The sequence below is a fragment of the Amblyomma americanum genome, chromosome 1 (genome assembly GCF_052857255.1).
Source record: "Amblyomma americanum isolate KBUSLIRL-KWMA chromosome 1, ASM5285725v1, whole genome shotgun sequence".
In the NCBI taxonomy this organism is placed as follows: domain Eukaryota; kingdom Metazoa; phylum Arthropoda; class Arachnida; order Ixodida; family Ixodidae; genus Amblyomma; species Amblyomma americanum.
Window position 1 is genome coordinate 107290557 of NC_135497.1, and position 23508 is coordinate 107314064.

The 23508-nt window shown below is 52.5% G+C and overlaps 1 protein-coding gene across 6 annotated transcripts in view; it reads left to right on the plus strand.

Annotated features, from left to right (window-relative positions):
* LOC144113413 (protein TMEPAI-like) overlaps nt 1-23508 on the plus strand; it is a 62236-nt gene that overhangs the window by 23871 nt on the left and 14857 nt on the right. For 2 of the 6 annotated variants that reach the window (XM_077646475.1, XM_077646476.1), the window contains exon 1: nt 19586-19739. The exons of 3 other annotated variants lie outside the window; for them this stretch is intronic. In XM_077646475.1, coding sequence (XP_077502601.1) covers nt 19601-19739 — 139 coding nt within the window. In that variant the 5' untranslated portion in view covers nt 19586-19600. Of the gene's footprint in view, nt 1-19585; nt 19751-23508 lie in introns of those variants that run through there. One more of the 6 variants, XM_077646478.1, reaches the window with a different exon arrangement.

The window sequence follows — 23508 nt, forward strand, 5'->3', positions numbered from 1 at the left end:
GCAGTGATAGCGGGCAGCTGAAGCAGTGGTCTTTCTCTGCTTTGTTACGTGGTGATCGAACTGCGTTTCTTTTGTCTCCGGCAGTATGTCCTAATCCTGCGAGTGCCTGTCGTCGGAACAAAATGTGCGTCATGGCCGGGGAAGCGAGATAGCGACTTGTTGACCTTGGACAGCTATATTCGTCATCGCCTCTTTTCTGCCTATCTCTCCAATCTGGTGGGCGATGCTGGCTACTTTGTCTTCTTGTATCGAGCGCGGAGCTGCGTTCTTGCACGCTCTGTTCCCCTGGCTTCCCCCCTGCGTAATTACGGTTTTAAATGCTTATGATCTAGCTGACTCCTACCTCATCTCTCCAGATTCACATCTTTCCTTTCCTTATGCGTCTGTACACTTGTTTCTGCCCTGGCACCAGCCTCGGATACGCAGCTGCTTCTGGGTCAGGGACACGGAAAGCTTAGGAGCACTTGCCTCAAGACCGTAATCACCTAATCCAAATCTCCCTCGTTCGTCGTCAGCTCTATTCCTTTTTTTTTTGTAAGCTTAGCATTACGTAGTGAGCATAACTGTCATGAGCCTGCGTGCGAGGTCTAAACAATTTTTTTTTTCCTTGGTTTATTTTTGGCGCAGCGCAAGCATGCAAAACCGTTTTCGCGCGGGATCCCAAAGCCTCTCCTCAGCCTCCGCTCCGCGCTGCGCAGAAAAAAATCGCGTCTGCGGCGCTTCAGCTGTACGCGAGGCTCGCGATGGGAGCGGCGCTGATCGGGGCAGGCGACGCTCCGAGCGAGTTGTCGCCGGGTCGGGATCCGGCCTCCTCGGCGGCGGGCTCTCAGGCGAGTCCTGCCCGCGATGCACGCGGTGGCGCTGTCGTTTGTTGTCGGCTGCCGGGACGGCCGTCTGTCAATACGGGCGTTCGCCCGGCGCCAGTGTGTCTCATTTATCATCGCCGCTCCCAACAAAGGGAGGCGTACGCCGAACCGGAGATTCCTCCCCTCGTTACTTCCCTGGCGGCGTGTGCGTGTCACACCTGCGCGGCTGGCGACGCCGTGCATCGACCCTGAGCGCGCAGCTGCAGTCCGGGAAGCCTTTCACTTCGGCGGCGACCCCGTCGCAATGATGGCACGGTCATTGTTCCCTTTAAGGCCCCCGCGCCGGGGCTTGTCGTCGGCCGAGCGTTCCATCTTCTTCCGTGCATCTACGAGAATATACAGTTTGGGGCCGCCGAAGACGGAGCGCCGTGGCGGCTGCGTCAGTCGCCTGGCGTGCGTAAGTCATCGCGAGGCTGCCTTATCGCCGGCTCGCGTAAAAGAACACCTCAGCGCGGCGGCCGGCCCACGACCGCCGAACATCGACGCGCTGCCGCACTTGCGGTGCCGGTGGTTCTTTCGTGAACGTAACGGGGCTTTCAAGTTGTATTTGCCGGTTAAAATGCGCCGAGTAAAAAGAAAGCCAGACAGTGAGAGAGGGCATTGTTGCAGGATGTGGGCTTAGAGCTGCAGTATAAATGGTGAAGGCGCAGGTAGGAAATCGGAACAGATATTCTTTCGAGCACTCAAGGTACACTCCAGGCAGCATCACCATGCTTGACACCTAACGTTTGCCTGCTGGAAGGCTTTGTTAAGCGCCCTTCTGCCATTCCCCAATTCTCTCTCAAGTGGAGGAAGCCAACGGTGGCCGAAACAAACGCGGTTTCCCATGCTCTCAAGAAGTGGGACACCACCAACGCGGCGTCGCGTCGCCTCGCACAGGCTAACAAGTTATAGAATCGTCAAGTCCTACGCGCTGCCACTTAGTTGCCTTGCGACTAACGTGTGTACCACTCTGCTGTGTCGCGTCGGGCCGGAAACAAAGAGGGACTCTACTACGACTGTAACGACCCATCTGTCACCGGTAACTTTAACCCGCGGCGTATATTTAACGAAATTGATCTGCCTCAGCGAACGCGCTAACGCTCATGATTGCTTCGCGTGTGTTCTGCAGCTTAATTCTAGTTCGTTTCGTTTTTTTTTTTTTCTAGCTACGCGGCAGGGAGCTTGGGTCGTCCTCTGCGATCGCGCTGAGCTGTTAGGTCGAACATCAATCTTTCGCGTCGCCCCCGAAGCTTTCCCCGAGCACCCGAAAGTTTTTGTCTCTGACTTTCTTTTTCTGTGCTGGTCGATTTCGGGGAAGACTGCGTGGCTAGACGACACGACCGAACACGAGCTCAACCGAGCCGCTGTCTGACCGCGTGATTTCGAAACTCGGTGGGTGGAGGGGCGACGTATACTTGCAACCTCCTCGCCGGCGTTGCGTCACTGGTGACACGAGGCTTTCGCTCTGGAAGAGCCGCGATAAAGAAGCAGTCAACAAAGGCAGCTGTGTCGCGACAGTGTGGAAAGACGCAATGGTATTTCATCGTTGATGCGTGTTGCCGCCTCCGCCCGTTTTGAAATCGGCCGGCGTGGCAGTCGGGATTGCTCTATTTCTGCCACTAGCAGATGGTGTTGCTTCACTCTTTTGTTTTCTTTTCGCCCCCCCCCCCCCCCCGCTCCTCCCCTCCCTCCTGAAATCTTAGCGCTCAATGCGGGAGAGGCTGTCTCAGCGTGAAGTTCCCTACAGCTGTAGCTTCGCGCGCCAGTTTTCGTCTAATGCATGGGCTGGGGCTTTTAATGGTGATAAATTTTGACCCGTTTTGGTACCCTCCACCCCTTCCGGAAGGCTCATTTACCGCATCGTTTTTTTGGCTAAAATGTTTAGCCGCTGATCATAGGGATGCCTTCTTGCAGTACATGTAAACGCTCCATTGATATGGTTAGTGTTAAATCGTTAGCTGTGCCGTCTATCCAACACGGACGGGGAAATTTTACCTCGGAAAATGCGGTTGTCTGCTGTGGGGAATGCGATTTGTTTTCTCCGTATTCTTGGGCTTTTGTGGTAAATTTGTTATATGTAGGTGTGGTGCGACCAATTTCTGAAGCACACACACACACTAAAGAAAAAACGCAAAGCGGTGCTCTGGTAGTTCAATGTGTCGTAACTTCGTGCTCAAGCTAAAAGCCGAAATGGTTGTATAGCATATGTGCGAAACACGTTCACTGCGTTTGCCGCCATGTATTTTGTCGCGGACGTTTGATAGAAAAAACAGCAAAAAACAAAAACGTGCTCTTTCTACTTTAGGAAAGCTGCGAAAGCTTGGATGAATGCAGAGCCCTTTTTCTTTTTTTAAATGGCCCAGTTCCAGGAAGCATCGCGCATACGTGACGAGCCGTACAGCTTTATCGTGAGAGATTTATTGTCTGGTAGCATTTGCATACTGTTTCGGGCATGTATAAGTAATAAAAGAACATCGCCCCTGTTCGTCAATCCCGATTGCAGATGTATATGTATTAGGCAGACGTCTTTATTTTTTCTTTTTCAATTATTTTAGCGCCGTCTCGTTGGTCATAACTCACCGGGGCCCACGGATGCGTACGCCTGCAGCTGCGGGCTGTAATTTTAAATGTTCGGTATTTATTCCGCCCTCCACTGGTCTGGCGCAATTCGGCCTTTGCCGCCGCACATGCCGTCTAGTTCTCGGTCGTTGAACGTCTCCGCTCCCACGTGGCGGTCTGCCGCGGCTGCTAGCAACTCAGCAAACACAAGTCGGACGTGGCGCTACTCTCTTCATCCCCACTGTTCGCGTATAGGAGTGCAATGCGCCGCCGCCGCCGCGGCGACTATTTAAATGTATCCGCCGGGTTTTCTTCCCTCGGTGTCGGCGGCGTAGCGCGCTCTGCTTCTTTTCACTTGGTAGCGCTGTCGAGCAGGTTCTCGCGTGTCACAGCGTGCCGGTGACGGGCACGCCACGCGGACGGGGCGCCGAATACTGGCGTGGCCTTTGGCTAGACGCCGCCGTCGCGCGTGCGTGGCGGAAGTCTCGATATTCGGGAAATTCAAGAGCTGCGCCCACCGTGTCGACGACATAATCGACTGAGAAAATGACGTGTTGCCGTATCGAAAGTGGGCGTGTGCTGGGACGTTTGCCGCATCCTGTAGCTTTATATGAACGGCGCCACGAAGCGGAAATTTCTGAGGCGCTCTGTCTGTCTGTCTGTCTGTCTGTCTGTCTGTCTGTCTGTCTGTCTGTCTGTCTCTCTGTCTCTCTCTGTCTGTCTCTCTGTCTCTCTCTGTCTGTCTCTCTCTCTCTCTGTCTGTCTCTCTCTCTCTCTGTCTGTCTGTCTGTCTGTCTGTCTGTCTGTCTGTCTGTCTGTCTGTCTGTCTGTCTGTCTCTCTGTCTGTCTGTCTCTCTCTCTCTCTCTCTCTGTGTGTGTGTGTGTGTGTGTGTGTGTGCGCGCGCGCGCGCGCGCGCCCTGTGTGGTTGTATGCCTTCTTTGTTATTCCGCGTTCGACACGTTATGTCACAGTTGGTGCAGCTGTTCGTGAAGTACGACGTATTCTGTACGGGCCAAGTGTTTGTGGCAGGGCAGTGCGCCGGGCTTTTAAAAGGCAAACTGTTATTCCTTTTCAGCCGAGAGTGATGAAGCTGACGCTGTCGTGTACGCTTGTCCGCAGTGTTTGCAACCCGCCGGTTTATCGCAGCGTACTTTAGCCTTCAGATTAACGCGCAGTTAGTGTGATAAGGTCTGCACTGTCTCCAACGGATGAAGTGCGAATCGGCGTGGCCTTCGGTGAATGTGTTGCCCTGGCGAGGAGTACATGCCTTAGGCAAGCATGCACTCGTCACCACTGCATGCTTCGGGAAGCGCAAGGGCACATGTCCCAGCAATCATTCCGCATTCGGCAACCCTCTGTGTAATCTCTCCCGACGGGCACTAAACAGCGCCGCCCACGCCTAAGGCCTCGCGCTCTTAGGGTCGCGTTTCATGCGTTGACGACTGTGTGTGTTCCTGCGGATAATCGTGCCTCGTTTTTTTTTCTTCTTCTTAGCTGCGTGGCTGAGTGGCGGGTAGGTTACATTCAGTGCTCTTATCCGCAGTTTGTGAAATATTTAGTGAACGCCGAGTCTTAGATTTTCGCCTAATTAGCGCTGTGCTTGTCAATATACCAGGTGTTTCAGGGAAGATCAAGTAATTCTCGAAAATCGGTTTTTTTGATGTAAAAATAGAGCTTTTCTAGCATAGCATTACCAGTGTTGGCGGACACCAGAAAGCCGATGAATCGTTTCAGTAGTAAGCTGGTTAAGTAATTTTTAATAATTATGGTTTTAACTATTATACTTATGCGCCTAGTTGCAATTAGATTTGTAGCCGGTCGTCAGAATAACCACATCAGTTTTTACAATTTATAAAACGTGATTTTTTTTGGCGCGGTGGCTCGACAAAATTTGCTTTTTTCTACTACGTGCACTGTAAAGTTTGCTTTGCCTGCATGCTTTTCGAAACCGCATATATTTTGGCACGATGCAGGCAGATTTTGTCGACCCACAGCGCCGAAGATAATCGCGTTTTCGAAATTCTAAAAACTGATATGGCTATTACTAACGACCGGCTAGAAATCTCTAATTGTAATTAGGTGCCTAACTCTAATATTTAAAGTTCATTATTAAAATTAGTTAACCAGCTTACTAAAAACGATTCATCTGTTTTCTGGTGTCCGCCAACACTGGTAAGACTCGTACGCCGCAAAAGCCACATTTTTACCCCGAAAAGCCTGTTTTCGAAAATTACTTAGTCTTCCCTGAAACACCTGGTGTTGTCCCGTGCATGAGCTGTATTGTTGCCACTGAGGAGTTACAGGGCCTGCATATTTGACGCGTCTGCGACTGGGTGTATCGGACCGTTCTGTCAGCCTCGTGAGGCCGAAGAGCTTGTTGACATCGTCCCGTTAATCCCTCCATTTGGGTTACGAAAGTTTAAACTTGGTTGATAACCTTCCTTGTTCTTTGTTTAACGTTAGTAGCTGACTTGTGCTCGGTTTAAGCACCCTTTCGACTGCTCTTCACTCCTACCTTTTCCTGTAGGCCCCGGTTATGATGGATTGCGCGTAAAAAAAGATTGCACTGGAGCTTGACTACAAAATATACTTTCATTTAGAGTAGCCTGCTTTTATTTCACCGGCGTCGAAAACTTTTTTTTCTTATTGCGGAATATGCACTGAACTAGTCATTCATTTAAGTGACCTTCACGCGTGGCACATTACCCAGCTCACATTGGCGGAGAAATTCCTCTCATACTCAATTCTCGCGATGTGGCATTCTTTCCAGAGCACTTGTGCTTCAACAGTCGGCACCACCTGCTGACGCTGCATTAAATATTCAGGAATGCCAGTTCATGCTGCTCAGCACCACGCTATGCGAACACGGGAGTGAACTTTAAGCAGCACTGAACTTTCAAACCACTACCTTGTTAGCTTTAATCCCTCTTCGTGAACTCTTGCGCTTTACTGAGCCTTAGGCTGAATCTCTCCTCTGTTTCGTAATCAAGCGTCGGCTGTTTGTTGCTTTTCGGGCTGGTATCCCCAAGGACGGCAGTTTCGCGTCTTCGACTGGAGCGGGGCTTCTTAGCTGCTTTGCTTAATGGGCGGCTATAGTAATTTAAGTACGCCGCGTTACATAAAAAAACAGAGAGGCGCCATCATTCGGAGGTTGGTCAGCGTGGCTTTCTTCGCGTCTGGCGCGCCGGCGGGATCTCGGGCCTCTTTCTATTTCGGGCGCAGCTAATTGCCGGCAGCGGGAAGCGCGAAAGTGCGCGGCGCGCGCACGCAGGTGCGTGCCCCTCCCCCACCTCCCCCCCCCCCCCACCCCGCCGGCCGCTTGCAACCTGAGCGCGGTTGCTCGTAATCCGAGGGCAGACGCGCCCGCATTTGTCGGCCCCTCTCAGGTGACCTTCTTGGAAAACAAGGTGGCCAGCCCGGACGTAACTTTGTTGCGCGGCGCTGATCGGCGGTGGGCCCCGTATCTCTCTCTCTGGCTGCCAGCGGGCACCGTTTTGGTTTCGTCCTTGCGTGCGCCGTTCTTTTTTGCTTCTTGCGCGCCTCGCCAACGAGCGGCGGCGTTGTGCGCGCATAAAACCGAGCTCCGTCAATGCCGCGTGGCCGGCGCCAGGTTCTTCGCGGAGCGCGCGCGATCGGGGTTGGCTCTCTGGACCACGGCCACGTTTGTCGCCGCTTGTGGCGCTGCGTGTATGCATGTGCGCGGCTGCGATGTTATTTTATTCGGCGGGCCCATTAAAAGTAAATCGCGGGCTCGCGCACAATCCCTCGTCAAATCCTTCTCTCTCTCTCTCTCTCTCTCTCTCTCTCTCTCTCTCTCTCTCTCTCTCTCTCTCTCTCTCTCTCTCTCTCTGTGTTTTCGTTCCATCCGTCTTAGTTTCTTTTTTTTCCCCTTCTACCTTTCCTGCTGATTGCTAATCTTCCTTTGCGGAGCGACTTGAAGCTATATCGGCGTAGTGAAATCGGACACGTGTTAGCATGCGGTTGATGGCTTCGTTCCAGATCGCATACGGAATTTAAGGACGGGAGAACTAGCGATATCCGTCTTTGGCAGCAGTCGCGGTGGAGATGTGGTTTTTTGTGAGTTCCGGCGTGGAACGCTCTCCCACTGAAATGATACGCCGGCTTCGGTTACGTTGGAGAGTGCCCCCCTTGCTAACGAACTTGTATACTCCTTGATGGGTTTCAGATATATGAGCAAACATAAACGTTTTGTGACTACTGGGCAGAGGGTGAAAGCAGGCAAGCAGACCCTTCGTGCAGGAACTATTTATGGATTTTGTAAGGTACGCTAATGAGGGCCGAGAGAAAAGGGGGGGCACGCTCGAACCCAAGAACTGCCATCTTTTGTTGCCTGATGCATCGAGGAGGTTGCTGCCTGCTTTTGTGACTTGTTCGTCTCGGGTGCTGCGTGGCAAATAAGGTTAACCGTGATTAGGCCCTGTAAATAGCGACGGCAGGATTGTCCTTTATCGTTGTTCCTCGTAGCGGTTATGCAGTTGCTGTAAAGATTCCCGCGTTATTCTAGTTCTAGCACCGCGTTCTCGGACATTTACAGGCAGCAGCTAATTAAAGTCTCTCATAAACGTAGTTGAGTTACGCTCACTGGTACTCCGATATTTTTGGTGATGTCTTTTTCGTTCGAGAATATAGGCCAAATTAGGCGCTGGCGAATCTGAAATCTTGGGGCGCATTTCAATAAATACCGTGCATGCACGGATGGAAAATATGTGGCAGCATATATCGGGGGTTCCAGTTGCAAGAAACGGCTCTTCTTCTAACGGAGAGGGGCCCCGCCGCGGTGGCTCAGTGGTTAGGGCGCTCGACTACTGATCCGGAGTTCCCGGGTTCGAACCCGACCGCGGCGGCTGCGTTTTTATGGAGGAAAAACGCTAAGGCGCCCGTGTGCTGTGCGATGTCAGTGCACGTTAAAGATCCCCAGGTGGTCGAAATTATTCCGGAGCCCTCCACTACGGCACCTATTCTTCCTTTCTTCTTTCACTCCCTCCTTTATCCCTTCCCTCACGGCGCAGTTCAGGTGTCCAAAGATATATGAGACAGATACTGCGCCATTTCCATTCCACCAAAAACCAATTATATATATATAACGGAGAGGAAAGCTTGGGCTCACTGATGTCACAACAAACTGCCCGCACATGTGACATGTCCGTCTGAATAGCCGCCGGATGATCCGCGCCTTGCTACACACACGTAGGCAACGCTCTGCGGAGGGACGAATGCGCGCGACACCACCGTAGAGAACAGCGAATCCTCTCATGATTGCGCGCCCACCGCCCCACACTTGGGCACGGACTCGGACGTTGCGGTTCTCGGAGATGCTTGAGATTACGTTCATTAGCACGAATGCCTTTCAGGAGCGGCCTGTCTCCGGGAAATATGAGATGCGCGCATTTCTATCGTCTCCGGCCATTTCGTAACGGGACGCGAGAACTGCGGAGCGCGCGCGCGCCCAGGAGTCGTCGGATTGCAGCCGCGGATCGCACGGAAGCCTCTAATTGTCCCCCCAAAGTTAATCGAAAGGTTACGTAAGCGGCCGAACATCTGCCAAGGCTGTTGCGGGCGTGTGTCACTGCAACGGCCGTCGTCCGCAGACTGCGCGGTGCGAAATAGGCCCGACCTTGCGTGACTTCAGTGCGGGCGCTAGCAACAAGTGCGACCGTGACGGCGCAGACGGCCGCCCCGGCGTTGCGCAAAGGCGCCGTCGGGAGGGGGACTTTTGTTTTTGTGCTCTTTCCGCCGGGGCGGCTTTTGTGCGCGTGCCACGGGGGTGAACGTCACCGCCGGGTGGCGCATGACTAACGGCCTTCGGAAGCCACGCCGCCGGGGTCACGGCCAGATCGAAGCCGGACGACCTCCCGCCCTCACCTGTCGCCCGCCGCGTGCTCCGATTTATCCCGCTGCTCACGGGGCCAGCTGCCGTGGTCGATGCCATGGAAGCCACCCGGCCGCCCTAGTTCGTGACCTTCGGCCAGACAGCAGCTGTTCGGTAAAGGGGGCGATTTCGATTTGGCAATGCTCCCCCGCCGTTCGTGTATGGTCCCGCACTTGGTACTGCCACCCTGACGTGTGGGTTAGGTTAATTGACAGCGTGAAGGAATATGCTCACGTCGTCGTCTTCCAGAAAAAAAAAAAAAATCTTACATTTTCCCTCCAAAGGAGTACCTGCGCACATCTGTACCGCGCTGAGGTTGTATGGGGCCCTGCGCCTAGTCAGGTGCAAGGAAGCAACTTTTGTTCGGGATGCATTAGTTTCTGTATGAGGAAACTGAGAATAAACTTCAAACTTCAAGGTGCTCCGCAACAGGCAATCTTGACTAGGGCTAACTACAGAAACGTTCCCAGGATATCAGGAGCACACATAAGAAAACTAAGGTCTTGCTCAAAATCCGCCTCGAGCCGCGCAGCAGTGGCTTTTCTCATCAGTCGGGTTGTTTTGGGCGCTAGCAGCACGCATTCCAAAAAAGGGTGTCACCTAAACGTCTTTTTTTTTTTTAAATTGTCGTCGAACAGTTCTGACGAAAATTTTACGGGTTCGATAGCGCCCAGCATTTTCCCACTACTTCCGTTCGTCTGTATTGGCAGCGGCTGTATTAATTCTATATAACGCTTCGTATGTGGCTTCAATGTTTGTATTTCCGTCTTCGTGTTGTTGAATCTGACATGAACCTATGCGAAATGGCCCAGCTCTCGGGTCTTAAAAAAAAAAAAAACACTCTGAAGACAAACTCAAGTTGGGCTGTGCCGATAGATTACCGCCTTCTAATGACGAAGGGACCACTCTCACCGGAAACGCAGTTTTCATAAGAGCAGAAGGAGCAAAAAACGAAATGCAGGTGTCTCCATCACCGGTCGATTTTGCAAGTAATCTGCGGCGCTTCGACGCTGTGCCAAGCACGGATCCCGGAGGCTGGGCTACGCCACCATTCACTTCAAGACGGTGATCACGGGGTCGTTTTCTGTGTAGACGAAAGAAGTTTGAATCGAGGGGCGGTAAAATTTTTTTACACGCAATTTTCTCGGTAAATAATGCGTATTTTGCTGCCGGTAAACGTGTACATACCCAGAAAGAGTAATGTAATCGATTTGTACTAAAAACAAATTGTCCTCATTGTCCTTTAAACTGACTGTGTGAATGACACGTCAGGGCTGTAGCTGGGCTGGCTCGTCGTCTGCGCTGCAGAGCCTCGTGCAGCTGCATCTTTCCTACATAGAAACGCAGTTCTAAGTCGGAGTGAACCGGTCTTTTTTTTTTTTTGTCTTCTAAACTGCCTGCGATGCAAGCTGGTTACTTTTTTTCGTCTCGCCGCATTCGATCTCGCATTACTTCAGAAAAGCATTGCATTTTCCGACGGGTTGGAATCGTTAGTGTTCGTTTTCATTGTCGAGTTGGCTGCGAAGAGCTGGATATTACATATATCGGGTCACCTCTGAATGCACGGCGTAAGGTAACCAGCGTAACCCGCGCATCATCGTAGGCGCAAATGTCGAGAGTTTTGAAGTCTCAGGGGTTTCGTGGTGGACGCCGCATTCTGCGATGGTTTGGGCGCATATACGCAATATCCTATGCAGGCTACTTGCGGTCTCTCAACAGAACAGCCCCGTCTGATTAATAAGAAGTTGCGCCCTTTATTGCATTCGAGGTCTAAAAATAGGGGCTTTTTTTTGTTGCTACTATGGAAAAAAAAAAAAGCAACGACGGAGAAGCAACAAAGAAACTATAGCACTCGCTTCCTCTCGTATATCAGGACAAGCGTCGGACAGACGTGGTGTGTCCATACCCTTGTTTGAATTTGCCGCGCCTTAGCTGTGAAGTGATAAGTCATCGGGGCAGCAAAATGCTCGCTGCATTTCTCCGAGAAACAGTGGTGCACCGTGAGCGTAAATAGGGCACTTCCGGCGCGTTTTACAGCTTTGAAAAGTATGTGCGGCAAAATGCGAGCACTGTTAGTTTATAATAGACGTTCAGTGCGCTAGGTTTTTGAAGTAAAGCAATATTATGGGGAGTTTTTTTTTTTTTTTACGAAGTACAATGACCGGTGTATTGTGCGGTACTTGTTCCTAATTCGTTTTTGCGTTCGCGCGCACACGGCTCGGGTTGCGGTGCAATTTTGCCAAATCTGGAAAGCAGGTCCAGCATCGGTTGAGAAGTGCGCGCGCAAGAAACAAACAAAGGATGCTTCCTTCCAATCCATCCGGAGCGTGTTCGTTGGCGCACGCTCGCTACAAGGCTGGACGCGGAGTAGCGGCCACCGAGGCGCCGGTCCCCGAAATACCGCCGGATGGCATCCGCGGGAGTGGATGCCTCCGTGTAAGCGGCTCGACTGGCTCGTAGGTCAGCGAACACGCCAGCGCGGCGGTCGCATAAATATAGAAAACGCGAGCGAGCCTTTTCCCCTTGGTGCAAAGCCGACGGACTGCTGCGCGCACTCTTTGGACGCCGAAAATCCGAGGGCGGCCGTCCCACGTGAATGCGTCGGATTGTGCGTGGCTTTCCCCGAACCCCTGTCGTGCCGGGGCTCCGGGGGCCGAGGCGTGCGCCGCCCTGTCCTCGGCGCCGCGGGTTCGTGACGTCCCGAGTGGGGCCGCCGGATTCTAATCCCGCCGTAATGAGGCCGCTCTTCTTGCGCGTGGTGCGGTGGCGAGCGCGCTGCACTGCAGCATTACAGCAGACACGCCCCGTACAAGCGGGAAGGAAGGGTTCGTGACCTTTCTAGTTGTGCGGGACCGTTCGAACCGCGAAGGCCCTCGGCCGGGCCGCGCAGAATGCAGAGACCACGCTGTTCTCGAAACGCCCAGCGCGCTGCGAGTTGGAGGCATTAGTTCAGCTCTTCTCCGCCTGGCGCATCTCAGCGCGTGTGTGCGTGTGCAGCGCGGGCTACGTGCATGGCCTGTTCGCAGGTCCGCGTGCAACTTTTGAGGTCGTGCGTATATACTGGAAAACTGCCTTTCAGAGTAGGTATCTTTGGACGCAGACGTTGACTGTATGCTTGCTCAGTTCCCTTTCATACTGCTCGGGCCTGTGCCAGTGATGCTCCCTTTTTCGAAACCACGCAAAGCCACTAAACGTGCGCTTGTCGTGCAGTCGCCCGTCTTTTGCGAGGCCATGCGGTGGTCGCATTTTATAACTATTCACATCTAATTAGTTGGCTTCATCTGATCATCTTCCATTGGTCGCTGCTGTTGTAAGTGGCTATTTGTTAATAAATTAACAATGGAAGGAAGATATGTTGCTAGCCGCGGCATCTGCCATCGTAATCTGAAGCACCTTAGCTAATGAAAGGGCAGGGAGAGGGTAAGAAAGGATAGAGCGACAACATGCACTATATATGTACAAATGCAGAATGCGGAAATGAAGTCGCTGATCCTGGTGACGTGGGAGACCACTTCAGGCTGGTCGTTGCAGGAGCACGCCCGTCCCACACTGGCGGTGCGGACGCTGAAGAATGACGCGTTTGGAGCGCCTGAAGGAGCTTTATCCCCTTATATACAACACGTCTCTGAAAAGGAGCTGTGCGGTGCTTGTGCGATGAAATGATCGAGCGTCATTACCAGGATTTCGGGACAAGCTCTTCTAGTTTCTGTGGCTACCACCACGTGGCGCATGGCTTTGGGCATTAAACTATAGTGCATTGACACCGTCCATGACGGAAGAAGTAGAATGACCGAGTGGCTGCAATACAGAACGTTATAGGCCACTAGGCTTAGTGGCACTGGCTAGGCACTGCCCCGACGAAATTCGTGACAACGAGTCATGGCCGGGCAACAGCAGGGTCGCCAGACGCCCTTACAAAAATTTCTTTAGACAGTCTATAGACTATCCATAGAATTATCCGTATAAAGTCTATAGACTCGCCATAGACAAACCCCAGAGAACCGTTTATAGGCAATACAAATCCTATAGACAGTCTATAGACAATCTATTGATTTATGGCCGTACAATTTTTGTAGACCTTTGTCTATAGACAGTCTATAGACTTTTAATAGACAAAAAGAAATATCTATAGGAAGGCAATAGTCTGAGAAATCTGTAGACTGTCTATAGACCTTTTTTTTTTTTATGGGCGTAGCGCTGTGACCATACTGGTCGTGCCTGTGATTGGCCACTCGCTTCTCCGCGTCCCGTTGCTTTCGTCACGATTGAGGTCACGCCCAGATGAAATGCAAACGAAAGGGATCGTTACAAAATACGGCCCCCGAATCGGGCTCACAACTTGTATACATAGCGCAACTGCGAACGCGCTGCTGCTGCGGCTACGAAATCCTTCTCTCATCCTCCATGCTTCGTTGATCTTGAGCCATGCCGTTTCAACGTGTTTCCATCCGCGAAGTTATTTTTGAAAGGCAAACGTTTTTTTCGATGATCACACTCGGTATAGGGAAGTAAAATCCTGCCTTCCGGGTCGATCTCGAGGACTTCGATAGCAAAGCGAAACCCCGGCAGCTGCATAATGCAGCGACAGTCGTGACTCACTCTGTGTTAGCCGTGTAGAGAAAGGTTAATAACTGTGCACACTTTCATGTCTTGCGGCGCATTGGAAGTGGGTCAAGGGACATGTTTATTGAACGACCCGCGTAAAGCCGCGTATATGGTATTGATATAGTTCGCTACTGTGCTGGCTGTGGCGTCTCGGTAAGGCATTTCTATAAAAACTCGCAACTGGGGAGATCCTTTCGCTGCGAGCTCATGCGTGGAGTTCTGCGAAACAAAATTTTTGCATTTTTTTTTAATGGCTCACTGACACGACTGAATAACTGAATTTGTACTTGTCAGTTGATTCTGGTGCATGTCTGAAGTTCATGCGTAAGCCCTCGTGTGACGTTCGTTTGGAATGGCCCCAAAATAATACATAAACCTTGGCCTGTAGTATCCCTAGTAAATAGTTAATGGAAAATGTTAAAATCATTACGAATTTGACTAATAATAAATAACCACAACGCTGCAAAGCGACATCGCCAAAAGCAACGTGTCTTTCTATCAATTCAGAGCTTGCAAGTTTTAGCGGCATTGTTTAGTCATTGTCAGTCAGTCAGAACTAGAGCACTTCGCGGGCTCGGGCCGGCTCGGCCCGCGGAACATACGCTGTTTCGCCAGGCCTGGGCTGGGTCGGGCTCGGGCCCTTGCATAGAGGGCATGTGTCCGGCTATTTATTTATTTGAAATACCCTCGGGGTATAAATACATTCTAGAGGGGAGGGGCGAAAAAAAAATCAAAGGCACAGAGTAATAACACTATACATACAACGGGGCAGTAGTGAACGGAAAGGTGACACAGTACCAAAAAATGCGATTGGCAGTAATAGCTTTTGCAGGTTGCGCTTGCATGGGGCGTTCTGTAGCAGCGACACGGATGGAACAGGGTCATGATATGGGCTGAAAAAATATTACGGCGAAAGCCTTTAATGGCTGATGCTCGCGTCCGACCGTCACGCTTTTCAACTCGATAAGAAAAAAAAATTCTTGTGCCCGATGGGATTCGAACCACCTTCCTTACGCTAAGCAGCCGAGCGCGCTAACAACTACTCTACTTCCTGCCAACGCTTACGTAGTTCTCCTTGTCCAGGACGCTGGAGAGTGTTTACGGAAAGGCGTCCAATCAGACGGATGCCTCCCAAACGCCCTGCAGTGTCTCCAACATTTAAGATTCACAACAGTTGTGTAATTAATTAACCTCTTAACCACACATCAGTGACACAAGCAGCAACACCGCGCTAAAGGCTTTCGCCCCACCGCACTTTAGGTCAAGAAAATGCCCCCCTGAATTTTTACTTCACGCTAATTTAATTATTCTTTGGTGTCTGCTGTTGTTGCATTTTGCTCAGGAGAAAAAAAAAATGGCAGCAATAATTTTTCATCACTGCTGCTCGGAACGTCTAGGAAATGTAAGAATCCCGGTGGGAAAACCTGTCCAGAGTGTTTTTCACTGACGCGGAAGGAAAGGAAGCTTAGGTACGTCCGTATTACAGACCAAATTTAGTCAGCCTCACCGACAGTGCAATGTCCCAAGTAACTTCGGACGCCCAGCCAGGCTTGACGGCACTAGGGAAGAAGTTCACGTGAACATTCTCCTACTAAAGTGCATAGCGTTACTGGGTTTGTGCTAATATCGTCTTCAACTTTGTGTCTTAACCTCCCAAAAAACACGTCTGTACGCTATCAGAAATTCCACCGGAGAAGAGTACTGTTTTAGGCCACTTCGGCTCTTTTAACGCATATACTGCGCAATAAAGAGGCGCTTTTGCTTTTTGTCTCCACTGAAACGCGGCCATAGCGCGGCCGTCAATTCAACCCGAGAAATCGTGTTCGTTAAAAAACAAAATGAAATGCCATTGCTACGGGTGCTGGGAATTTTTAATTTTCACACATCGCGGGCCGTAAAAAAAAAAAAAACAACCCCGATTAAACATCTCTATACAACCCTTTTCATTTCGCTGTCGGAAGTCCGGTGGTATTCACAGACGAGATCACCATTAAAAAAAAAAGAAACCGGGCGAGCGAACCGGCCTGATGTCCTCTTTGTGTGTTTACGAAACCAGTTTCTTGTAGCGTTATTGCGATTTGAGCGCCTTTGAGGGACACTTGTTTATTTGTGTAGTATATGAGTTTGCTTGCACGCAGCGAGCAATTCGCCTCTTGCGCTGCTGCGGGAACGGGCCCGGGCCGGGCTTTACGCCGAGCTTGGCGGGCCGGGCTCAGAAGAGTGATCTTTAAGCAGGCCCGGGCCGGACTTGAAGCGGAGTGCCTGGACCGGGTTTCGAGCCTCGTGCTCGGGGCTCTGAATGAGGCCCGCGCAGAGATTTATTTCGGAGTCATAAGGTGGGTCGCCAGTTCTGCTAGAGCGCTTTGTTTATCCAGCTCCGCCCAGTTTAGCCAAGCATTGCAAGTTCTGGGCGGGAAATAAGGCGTGGTTCGGGAACTGTAGCGCGTAAAAGGCATGTGCTCGGTGTCAGGTCTCTTGCCAGAGCACATTTCCACTCTTTTTCACGCCTGCGTTGCGCTCCGGCCGCTGGTGCCACCCTTATGTCCGCCGTTTTATCGCTGGTTCTCCTCGTAAGTTATCGGTGACGCAACTCCGACCGGTTAAGATATCTCGATTTCGATTTCGCGCGCCTCGACGTCTGACACTTTCCCCGGAATCCCCCGCATTTGTGCGCGAAGGGAAAAAATGGTTTGTTTATACGGCCGTACAAATAAGCTTTGTCGCGCAAGCGTACAAGTGAAGCAGCTCGCCTATAGCGGCTGTCGGTTCTTGTCAGCTGGGCAGTTTTCTCTAGCGCGAAGAACGCCGCCGAGTGATTGATTCACATTGCTGCGTTATGCGTGCGGGCGCTTGAAGGAAAAGTGAAAACCCACCCTTTGTGCTCTTGTGTCCTTCGGGCTGCCCGTGTTCCTTTTTGGGCTGCGGGTTTGCGGACTGTGAGCGTTTGGGCGAGTTGGAGTGACACTTGGGCCGCCTACGTTTTCGCGGCATCTGACTCAGATGACGGGCAGCATTTTCTTCCACTCTTCAGCCAACCAAATCAATCGGAAAGTTTTGTAAGACACCGAGAATCGGTCAATTGACGCAGGACAGGTGAAGATATCCTGTTGTGTTAAAGGTATCGCCCGAGATTCCAGCGTAAAAATACCTGTAATGCACAAAACTAAAGTCGGCGGCTGTAGTCGGCCGTGCAAAAGGATTCGGGGGAAGAAGCCTCTTGCTGCTTTAAAACGAATGGCGGGGGGAGGGGAGGCGGCAGACAGACGCGCTCGGTTTATTCGTGGCTGTTTCCTTCGTTTGACCAGCGTGACCACCATAACCAGACGTCCGAAGTTAGTTAGGCCAGCTCTATTGTCATCCTTCAAGACCAGTGAAAGGGGAGATGGGTGGCGGGAAAAATCGGTGGAAACCTCAGACAAAAGGGCCATGCCAACGAACCAAGACCGGTGCGTGGCGTCCGTTCCGGCCGCTGTAGTAAGTACCGTTGCGGGCAGCAGCCGCATTGTTCGGGACGCCTCGTGGGCGGCGCTGTCCTTCGGTGCGCTCTCCGATTACGCGACGCGCGGCGGAGGAAGGGGCAGCGCCGCCGCCGTCTCGGTCCTTCTGCGCTTCGACGCTCGGCCAGTGCGACCGGTGCGACGTGTTGCGACGCACGTACCGCCGCCGCAGTCACCGCGGCGGACGGATGGGGGGCTGCCACAGTCTCGTCTTCTCGACGGTCTCTGCCTCCCTCCCCGCCGCTGTCGGGCCGCCTTGTCTGGCTGTTCATCTGGTGCCGGTGAACACGTTACGTGCGTTGCCCGAGGGGCGTTCTTACGTCTCCGGGCCCGGAAACGCTGCGGCGGGAAGTTTCACCGACGGGCGTCTTCTCCAAAACAGCGACGAGAACTTTTGCTTCTTCGCGATTTTTTTTTTGGCTCCGGCGGCCGGGCAAGCGTGTGGGGCCTGTGCGGAGGCAGACAGTCGGCGGCGCAGACTTTCAAGGTCAGCCGGCCATCATCGTCGTCTGCTCTGGAGGGCGGCCCGCGAGAACGGTCGCGTGCCGGCCGTCTGTCTGGCTTCGCCGCCGGGGATTCCATCTTGGACGCCCCCTCGGCCAGACGGCCGGTCCCTTCTGACGCGCCATCGATCGCCGTGTCTGGCCAATCCTCACGGCGCCTTTGTTGTCGCGTGCCGCAATAGGCGCTCGCGGCGGCGCAGCGCACTTTTGGACTCATCGGGCAGGGGGAAATGGATACGAGACGCAGCAGGTGCCTTCCCTCTTCGAACGCGGAAGTGCTGAGGCGGCTTCCTCGTCGTCCGCCGAGTAAACAGGCCCGCACGTGCGCGCGGACGTGCTCGCCGGCCCATATGGCCGCCAACCTTCGCTTCCTGGTCTGACCACGCACTTTTGCGCCGCTCCCGAGCCAGGACGTTTGTTTGCCGCGCGCACTGGCCGCCTGCCAAGCGATCTGCGTGGCGACGCCGCCGCTGCGCGGTTCACTCCGCCCGCTGCTGAACCCTGCAGGCAAATCAGGCTATCTTTAGGTGCCTCGATCGCTTCCTCTTTATGGGCCCTAATCCTTAATCAGCAGCTTTTTTTCCCCCCCACACTGTGTGCTCGGGGAGCAGGGTATTTGGGACTCATTCACATGAGCTGGCCTGGGCCGCCTTGCCCTGCCGAGGGGGCAAGGAGTAAATTTTCTCGCCGCCGCGTCTTCAGCAGAGCAGGCAGGCTGTAAAATTACTCTTCCGCATGTCTGCCTATTCTTCGAAGCCTCCCAGCGCATACTGCACGACTGCCGTTTTTTGCGCTGGTTCCCGTCTAAACTTGGCGTCCTTGGCCGCCATGACAACGAACAGCAGTTTCAGAGAGCGGACGTTTTGTTCTCCAGCTTCACCTCTGCAACGGCCCAGCCTGAGTGCGTAATATATATGCGCTTGGCTAGTCCGAGAACGAGGCGGAGTGCGTCTGCCTGTTATGCAACCTATTCAGCGGTCTGTTCCTCCTCCACTGTGGCATACACTGGTTACCTGGCTCGGTGGGTTAGGTTTCCTTTACCGTTGCTGCTCGGCGCGGATCGCTGCTCCTTTTTTTTTTTTCTTCTTTCTGCGGACGCAGTAGACGCGTCTGGCCACAGAGCCGCGCTGCTGGCAACGGCTGTGTGCTGATGCGCGCGAGAATCGGCATCTCCGTATGGCGGGCGAGCCAAAGTCCCTCTTCGGCGCGGCGCAAAGCCTTGGGTTCTGCTCTTTCCCCCCCCCCCCCCCCCCCCCCGGGGGGAACCCAAGAAAGAAAAGCTCGATGGGCGCTGCTGTCCCCCCGTCGTGCCGGTGAGCAAGCATCTCGACGCGGCGGCCAGACTCTCTGGCTCCGAAAAGCTCTTGGCGCTCGGCGCAGTCGCGGCGCGCCAGTTTGGCCCTAAAGAGGCTCGCGCTTATCGCGTCCCTGAGATTGGTGACGCAACGTGTCCGGCTGGTTCTGGTAAGAGAGACGCCGTCTGCGGCGCTGACCTTGGTCGCGAACCGTGGGCGGCGCCTTGGCAGACCGCGCGCTGCCAGGTTATCCGCGCGCCTTTCCTCGTGTTTTTGTTGTGAGCGCATATTCGGCCGCGCGCGATAAGGGTTTCGCGTCAGCTAATTTATGTTGCAACGGCCCGTGGAGCAGCGCCAGCGTTGCCGCTGCGCCCCTTGGCCCGCGGCGGCGCGAGTATTTGCATGGGCTTCTTCTCGCCCCTTTCTCCGGTCCGTTATTGGTTTCTGCGCTCGTCGGCGGCACACATCTTCAATGCATGCTGCCGCCGCGGTCTGCGCGCGCTCCCAGCTCCCGGCGAGAAGTCGACGCGACGGCCTGCAGGTATGCCTTCGGTACGCCTGTTCTCGCCTCGTCTCCGTGCTACTTTCGCCGCGGAAATCGGCCGCCGAAGCGCGCGAATACAACCGTAAACGCTGTCAGCGGCGCTATCTTATCTGGGGATAAGTTGCGCTCGGTGTTGCAGCTATTTCTCGGCGAGGGCCCCTTGCCCGATTAGAAGCGCAACAACAGTGACGGGAGTGGCCAGACATTGTTGACCCGGCGAAGAGAAGGTGTAGTAGTGTGCGTCCTTTGCCGCGAATTCCTCCTCCCGCCGCTCTTGGCGTTCGAGTCTTCCGTTTTCTTTTGTTCCGGGGCAGCCGTGGACGTGCGCACCGGCACGTCGTTCCACTGCTGTGCAAGTCGGGCGTATTGCCCTTGTTGCCCCAGCGATCGTGTCTTTCCTGGCTCGGCCGCCTGTCTGGCTGGCTTGCGAGTGATCGATCGGGAGACGCGGAGGAACATTAATTACCGCGCGTCGTTCCAGCACAGCGTTGAGCTCCCGCGTCCCCATCGGCCAATCAATGGAGTCCGTTGATGAGGTCGCGTGCTCGGCTCTGTTTTTGTTTTTCCCTTGCTGCGCCGAATACTTTTGGTCTAATGACCCCTCCGCTTCTGATGCGTCGCTTTCGGCCTCATCTGCCGAGGTTCGTCATTCGTTGACCGCGCTTCTAGTGTATAGTTTCGCTTTGTTTTGCGACCGTTGTCGCCTCCCATGCCCGCACTGCAATGCGAATTATTGTACTCCCTCACTTTTTAGGGGCGGAAAAAAAGAAGACACTCGCTGTGTAGTGATTTGCTGTTTTTACCACAAGTATACGGTGCAGGTTTTGCTTGCAGCCAGCTGAACGTAATTATTTGCTACGAAAAACGTACAATCTGGAGAGGGAGATTATTATAAGCTCAGAGTTAACCCGTCGAGGACAAGTTGGCACGGCGTTCTTTTGAATGATGCACTCTGTTCGATCACCGGTTGACACCAGAGCGAGTGCCTCGTGCTCTCCAGCGCATAGCGACGACTCACCATCGAATAAAGTCCAGCAGTCCGGATTTTATGTGGCACCCTGATTTCCGCCCCCCTCTGCACTGGATCCTGTTGGCGCCCTGGTCCTGGACCTCCGAGGACGACGTAGTAAAAAAAAAAAATTATCCGCCTGCCCCGAAATAGGTTAACCGTCCGCTTTGGTCGAAACGAATTACCAGTGCGTTGTCACTCCGGGGTTCGCCTCGCTTCGGGCCTTCTGGTATTGATCTACGTTTTGCCTGCACTGCGGCACTCTGCCTGTCGCACAACTTTGGCCGCAGACAAATGGACGTCTCGGCGGCATCTCCCTTTCCTCTCTCGTGTTGGCTGCGGGCAGTATTCAGCGGAATTGGTCGGCGCCGCCGCTACTGCGAGCGGCGTGAAAAAGACAGCTGCTGTTCGGTGCCTTGTGTCGTATTCCTAGCCGACCCCGTCGATGGAAATCGCTCAACAAAGCGGGTTGGATGCAAACTGGCTTTCGCCCGTTGGCAGAAGTGTTGGGCATATTTTTTTTTTTTTTTTTTTTTTTGCTGCGAAACGGGTGGAAGAATCAGCCGCACGTAAACGCGGCCGCGCTTCAACACGCAAGGTCACCTCAGCTGGATGTCTGGAATAGGTTTCCGCGTTGACACCTCACCGTTTGTGCCCATGTTGTGCGTTCGCAACGCGACCCGCTTGCTAACGTGTCTTCCTGGAAGACCTAATCTTATCGCTAACAGCCGCCGCGGAGGCTCAGTGGTTACGGGGCTCGGATGCTGTCCCGAAAGACGCGGGTTCGATCCCGACCGCGCTGGTCTCATTTCGATGGAGGCGAAATGCTAGAGGCCCGTGTACTGCATACGATGCCAGTGCACATTAAAGAACCCCAGGTGGTCGAAATTACCCGTAGCCCATACGGCGTCCCTCATAGCCTGAGTCTTTGTGACGTTAAAACCTCGTAAACCTTATCGCTAACTTATATTTGAGCCGTACTTATGCACGCGTTATGAGAAAGCAGTTGTAGCTATGCAGCAAAGCAGAAGTTTGGACTAGTTCGTGCAAATTCATTCTGGAATTCATAGATTGCGCAAGGCACCACACGGTGACTTCTGTCAGCAGACAGCGCGTGTGTTGTCTACGTCTGCAGGAACTATCTAGTGCGACAGTGACGTGAGCTGAGCGTCTAATCGAAGGGCGGTGGACACCGCGGCCCCTCATTGGAGATCTTGATTGGGCTCACGTCGCTTCTACGTGGAAGCGCACAGAAAGTGCTGGCGTTAGCCAGTGTTTCGCTAGTAAGGGTTGCATGTGGCGGTCCTCATGTCCCCGTCTTGTTATGCGATGTGCCTGTACACTCTTAGAAAAAAAGTAGTAGTACTTACTTTGGGGTAGTAACTGGCTGTAACATATGTGTATACCCGGTTAATAACTGCAGTTAGTAACGGGAACGTCAATAACAGTTACCCCCTTGAGTTAGTAACGGCTGCTACCCGCAGTTAGTAACGCGAAGGTTAGTAATGGCTGCTACCTTCACTAGCTGCAGTTAGTAGTGGGGAGCATATATTGCTCATTTGAAAAAGGTTGGAGAATTCACCAAGTAACTACTAACCAGTTACTTGTCACACAGATCCCTAGCTTCTTAGTAACTGGAGGTAGTGAAAGTAGACTCAGTGAAATTTACTGCCCCAGGAAGCTAGTGAAGACCGCTACAGTCGCAAACAAAAAGCTATAGTACTATTTACTAAGAAAATGGGCAGAACCTTTTCGCATATGTTGCTAGGTTCTTCGTACGGTGAACTGGCGTGTCTTGTTAAATTTGTGCATACTGGAAAAAACAAACTGGTTGGTGAATTTTACTAATACCCGAAACCAGTCAGAGCTATCGGAGCGTGCTGGCCGTAAATCACACACGTAGGGTTAGGCTTATTGCATGTACAAATTATGCGAGGTGATGGCATCAAACAACCTTACTGGGCGCACTCAAAGGTCCAAAATGCAAGAAAAGCCCAAACCAGGAAGGGTCACACATGCGTGACACGCGCACTGCCCAGGTAAATCTTTCTTAGTCTTTCCTTAAATCTGACTCTCAGATACGGGCTAGTGGCTTTTACCCATTTAGCTAAGATACCAGTGTTAATTATGAAATTGAGATTATAGAAACAGCTCAGTCTACCTTACTGCACGCCCATGAATAACTGTTTAAGTGTCAGTTATATTCTTTGACTGTATTTTAGGGTTTAAGGAACGGTTACTAACTAGGCACTAACTAGCGACCATAGTAAAAAGGTAGCAAGGGCTAGTTCTACTAACTATATCCTGAAGTTGGTAGTATATAGTTAGTAAAAAAGTAGTAAAACTAAGTCAGAGTTCGTAACTGCTGCAGTTACTTTTTTTTTGTAGTGTAGAGGCGCCTACCCCTGTAGGCATTTAAAACCCATGTGAACAGTGTTCAGAAAAAGAAGAAAACGAAGATGTTAATTTGTTAACTTTTTTAAATTAACCAAGAGGTTAATTTTTTTTTTAGTGTAGTCTTGGGGACGTAAAAACCTGGAACTAGGAGAAGCTTAACTCGCTTATTTCGCTGCAGCAGGCGGTGGTCGGAAGTGCCCCCCCCCCCCCTCCCTCCAGTATCGCCATGTCAGCAAACAAGCAAGGTGCTGATGTGATGTAGAATTAAGGGCAAGCACGCCTTGATTTAAACAACTTATTTCCTTAATTACGTTTTGCACTGTGTTAAATCTGACTTCGCGGTCGAGGCAGACACCGACA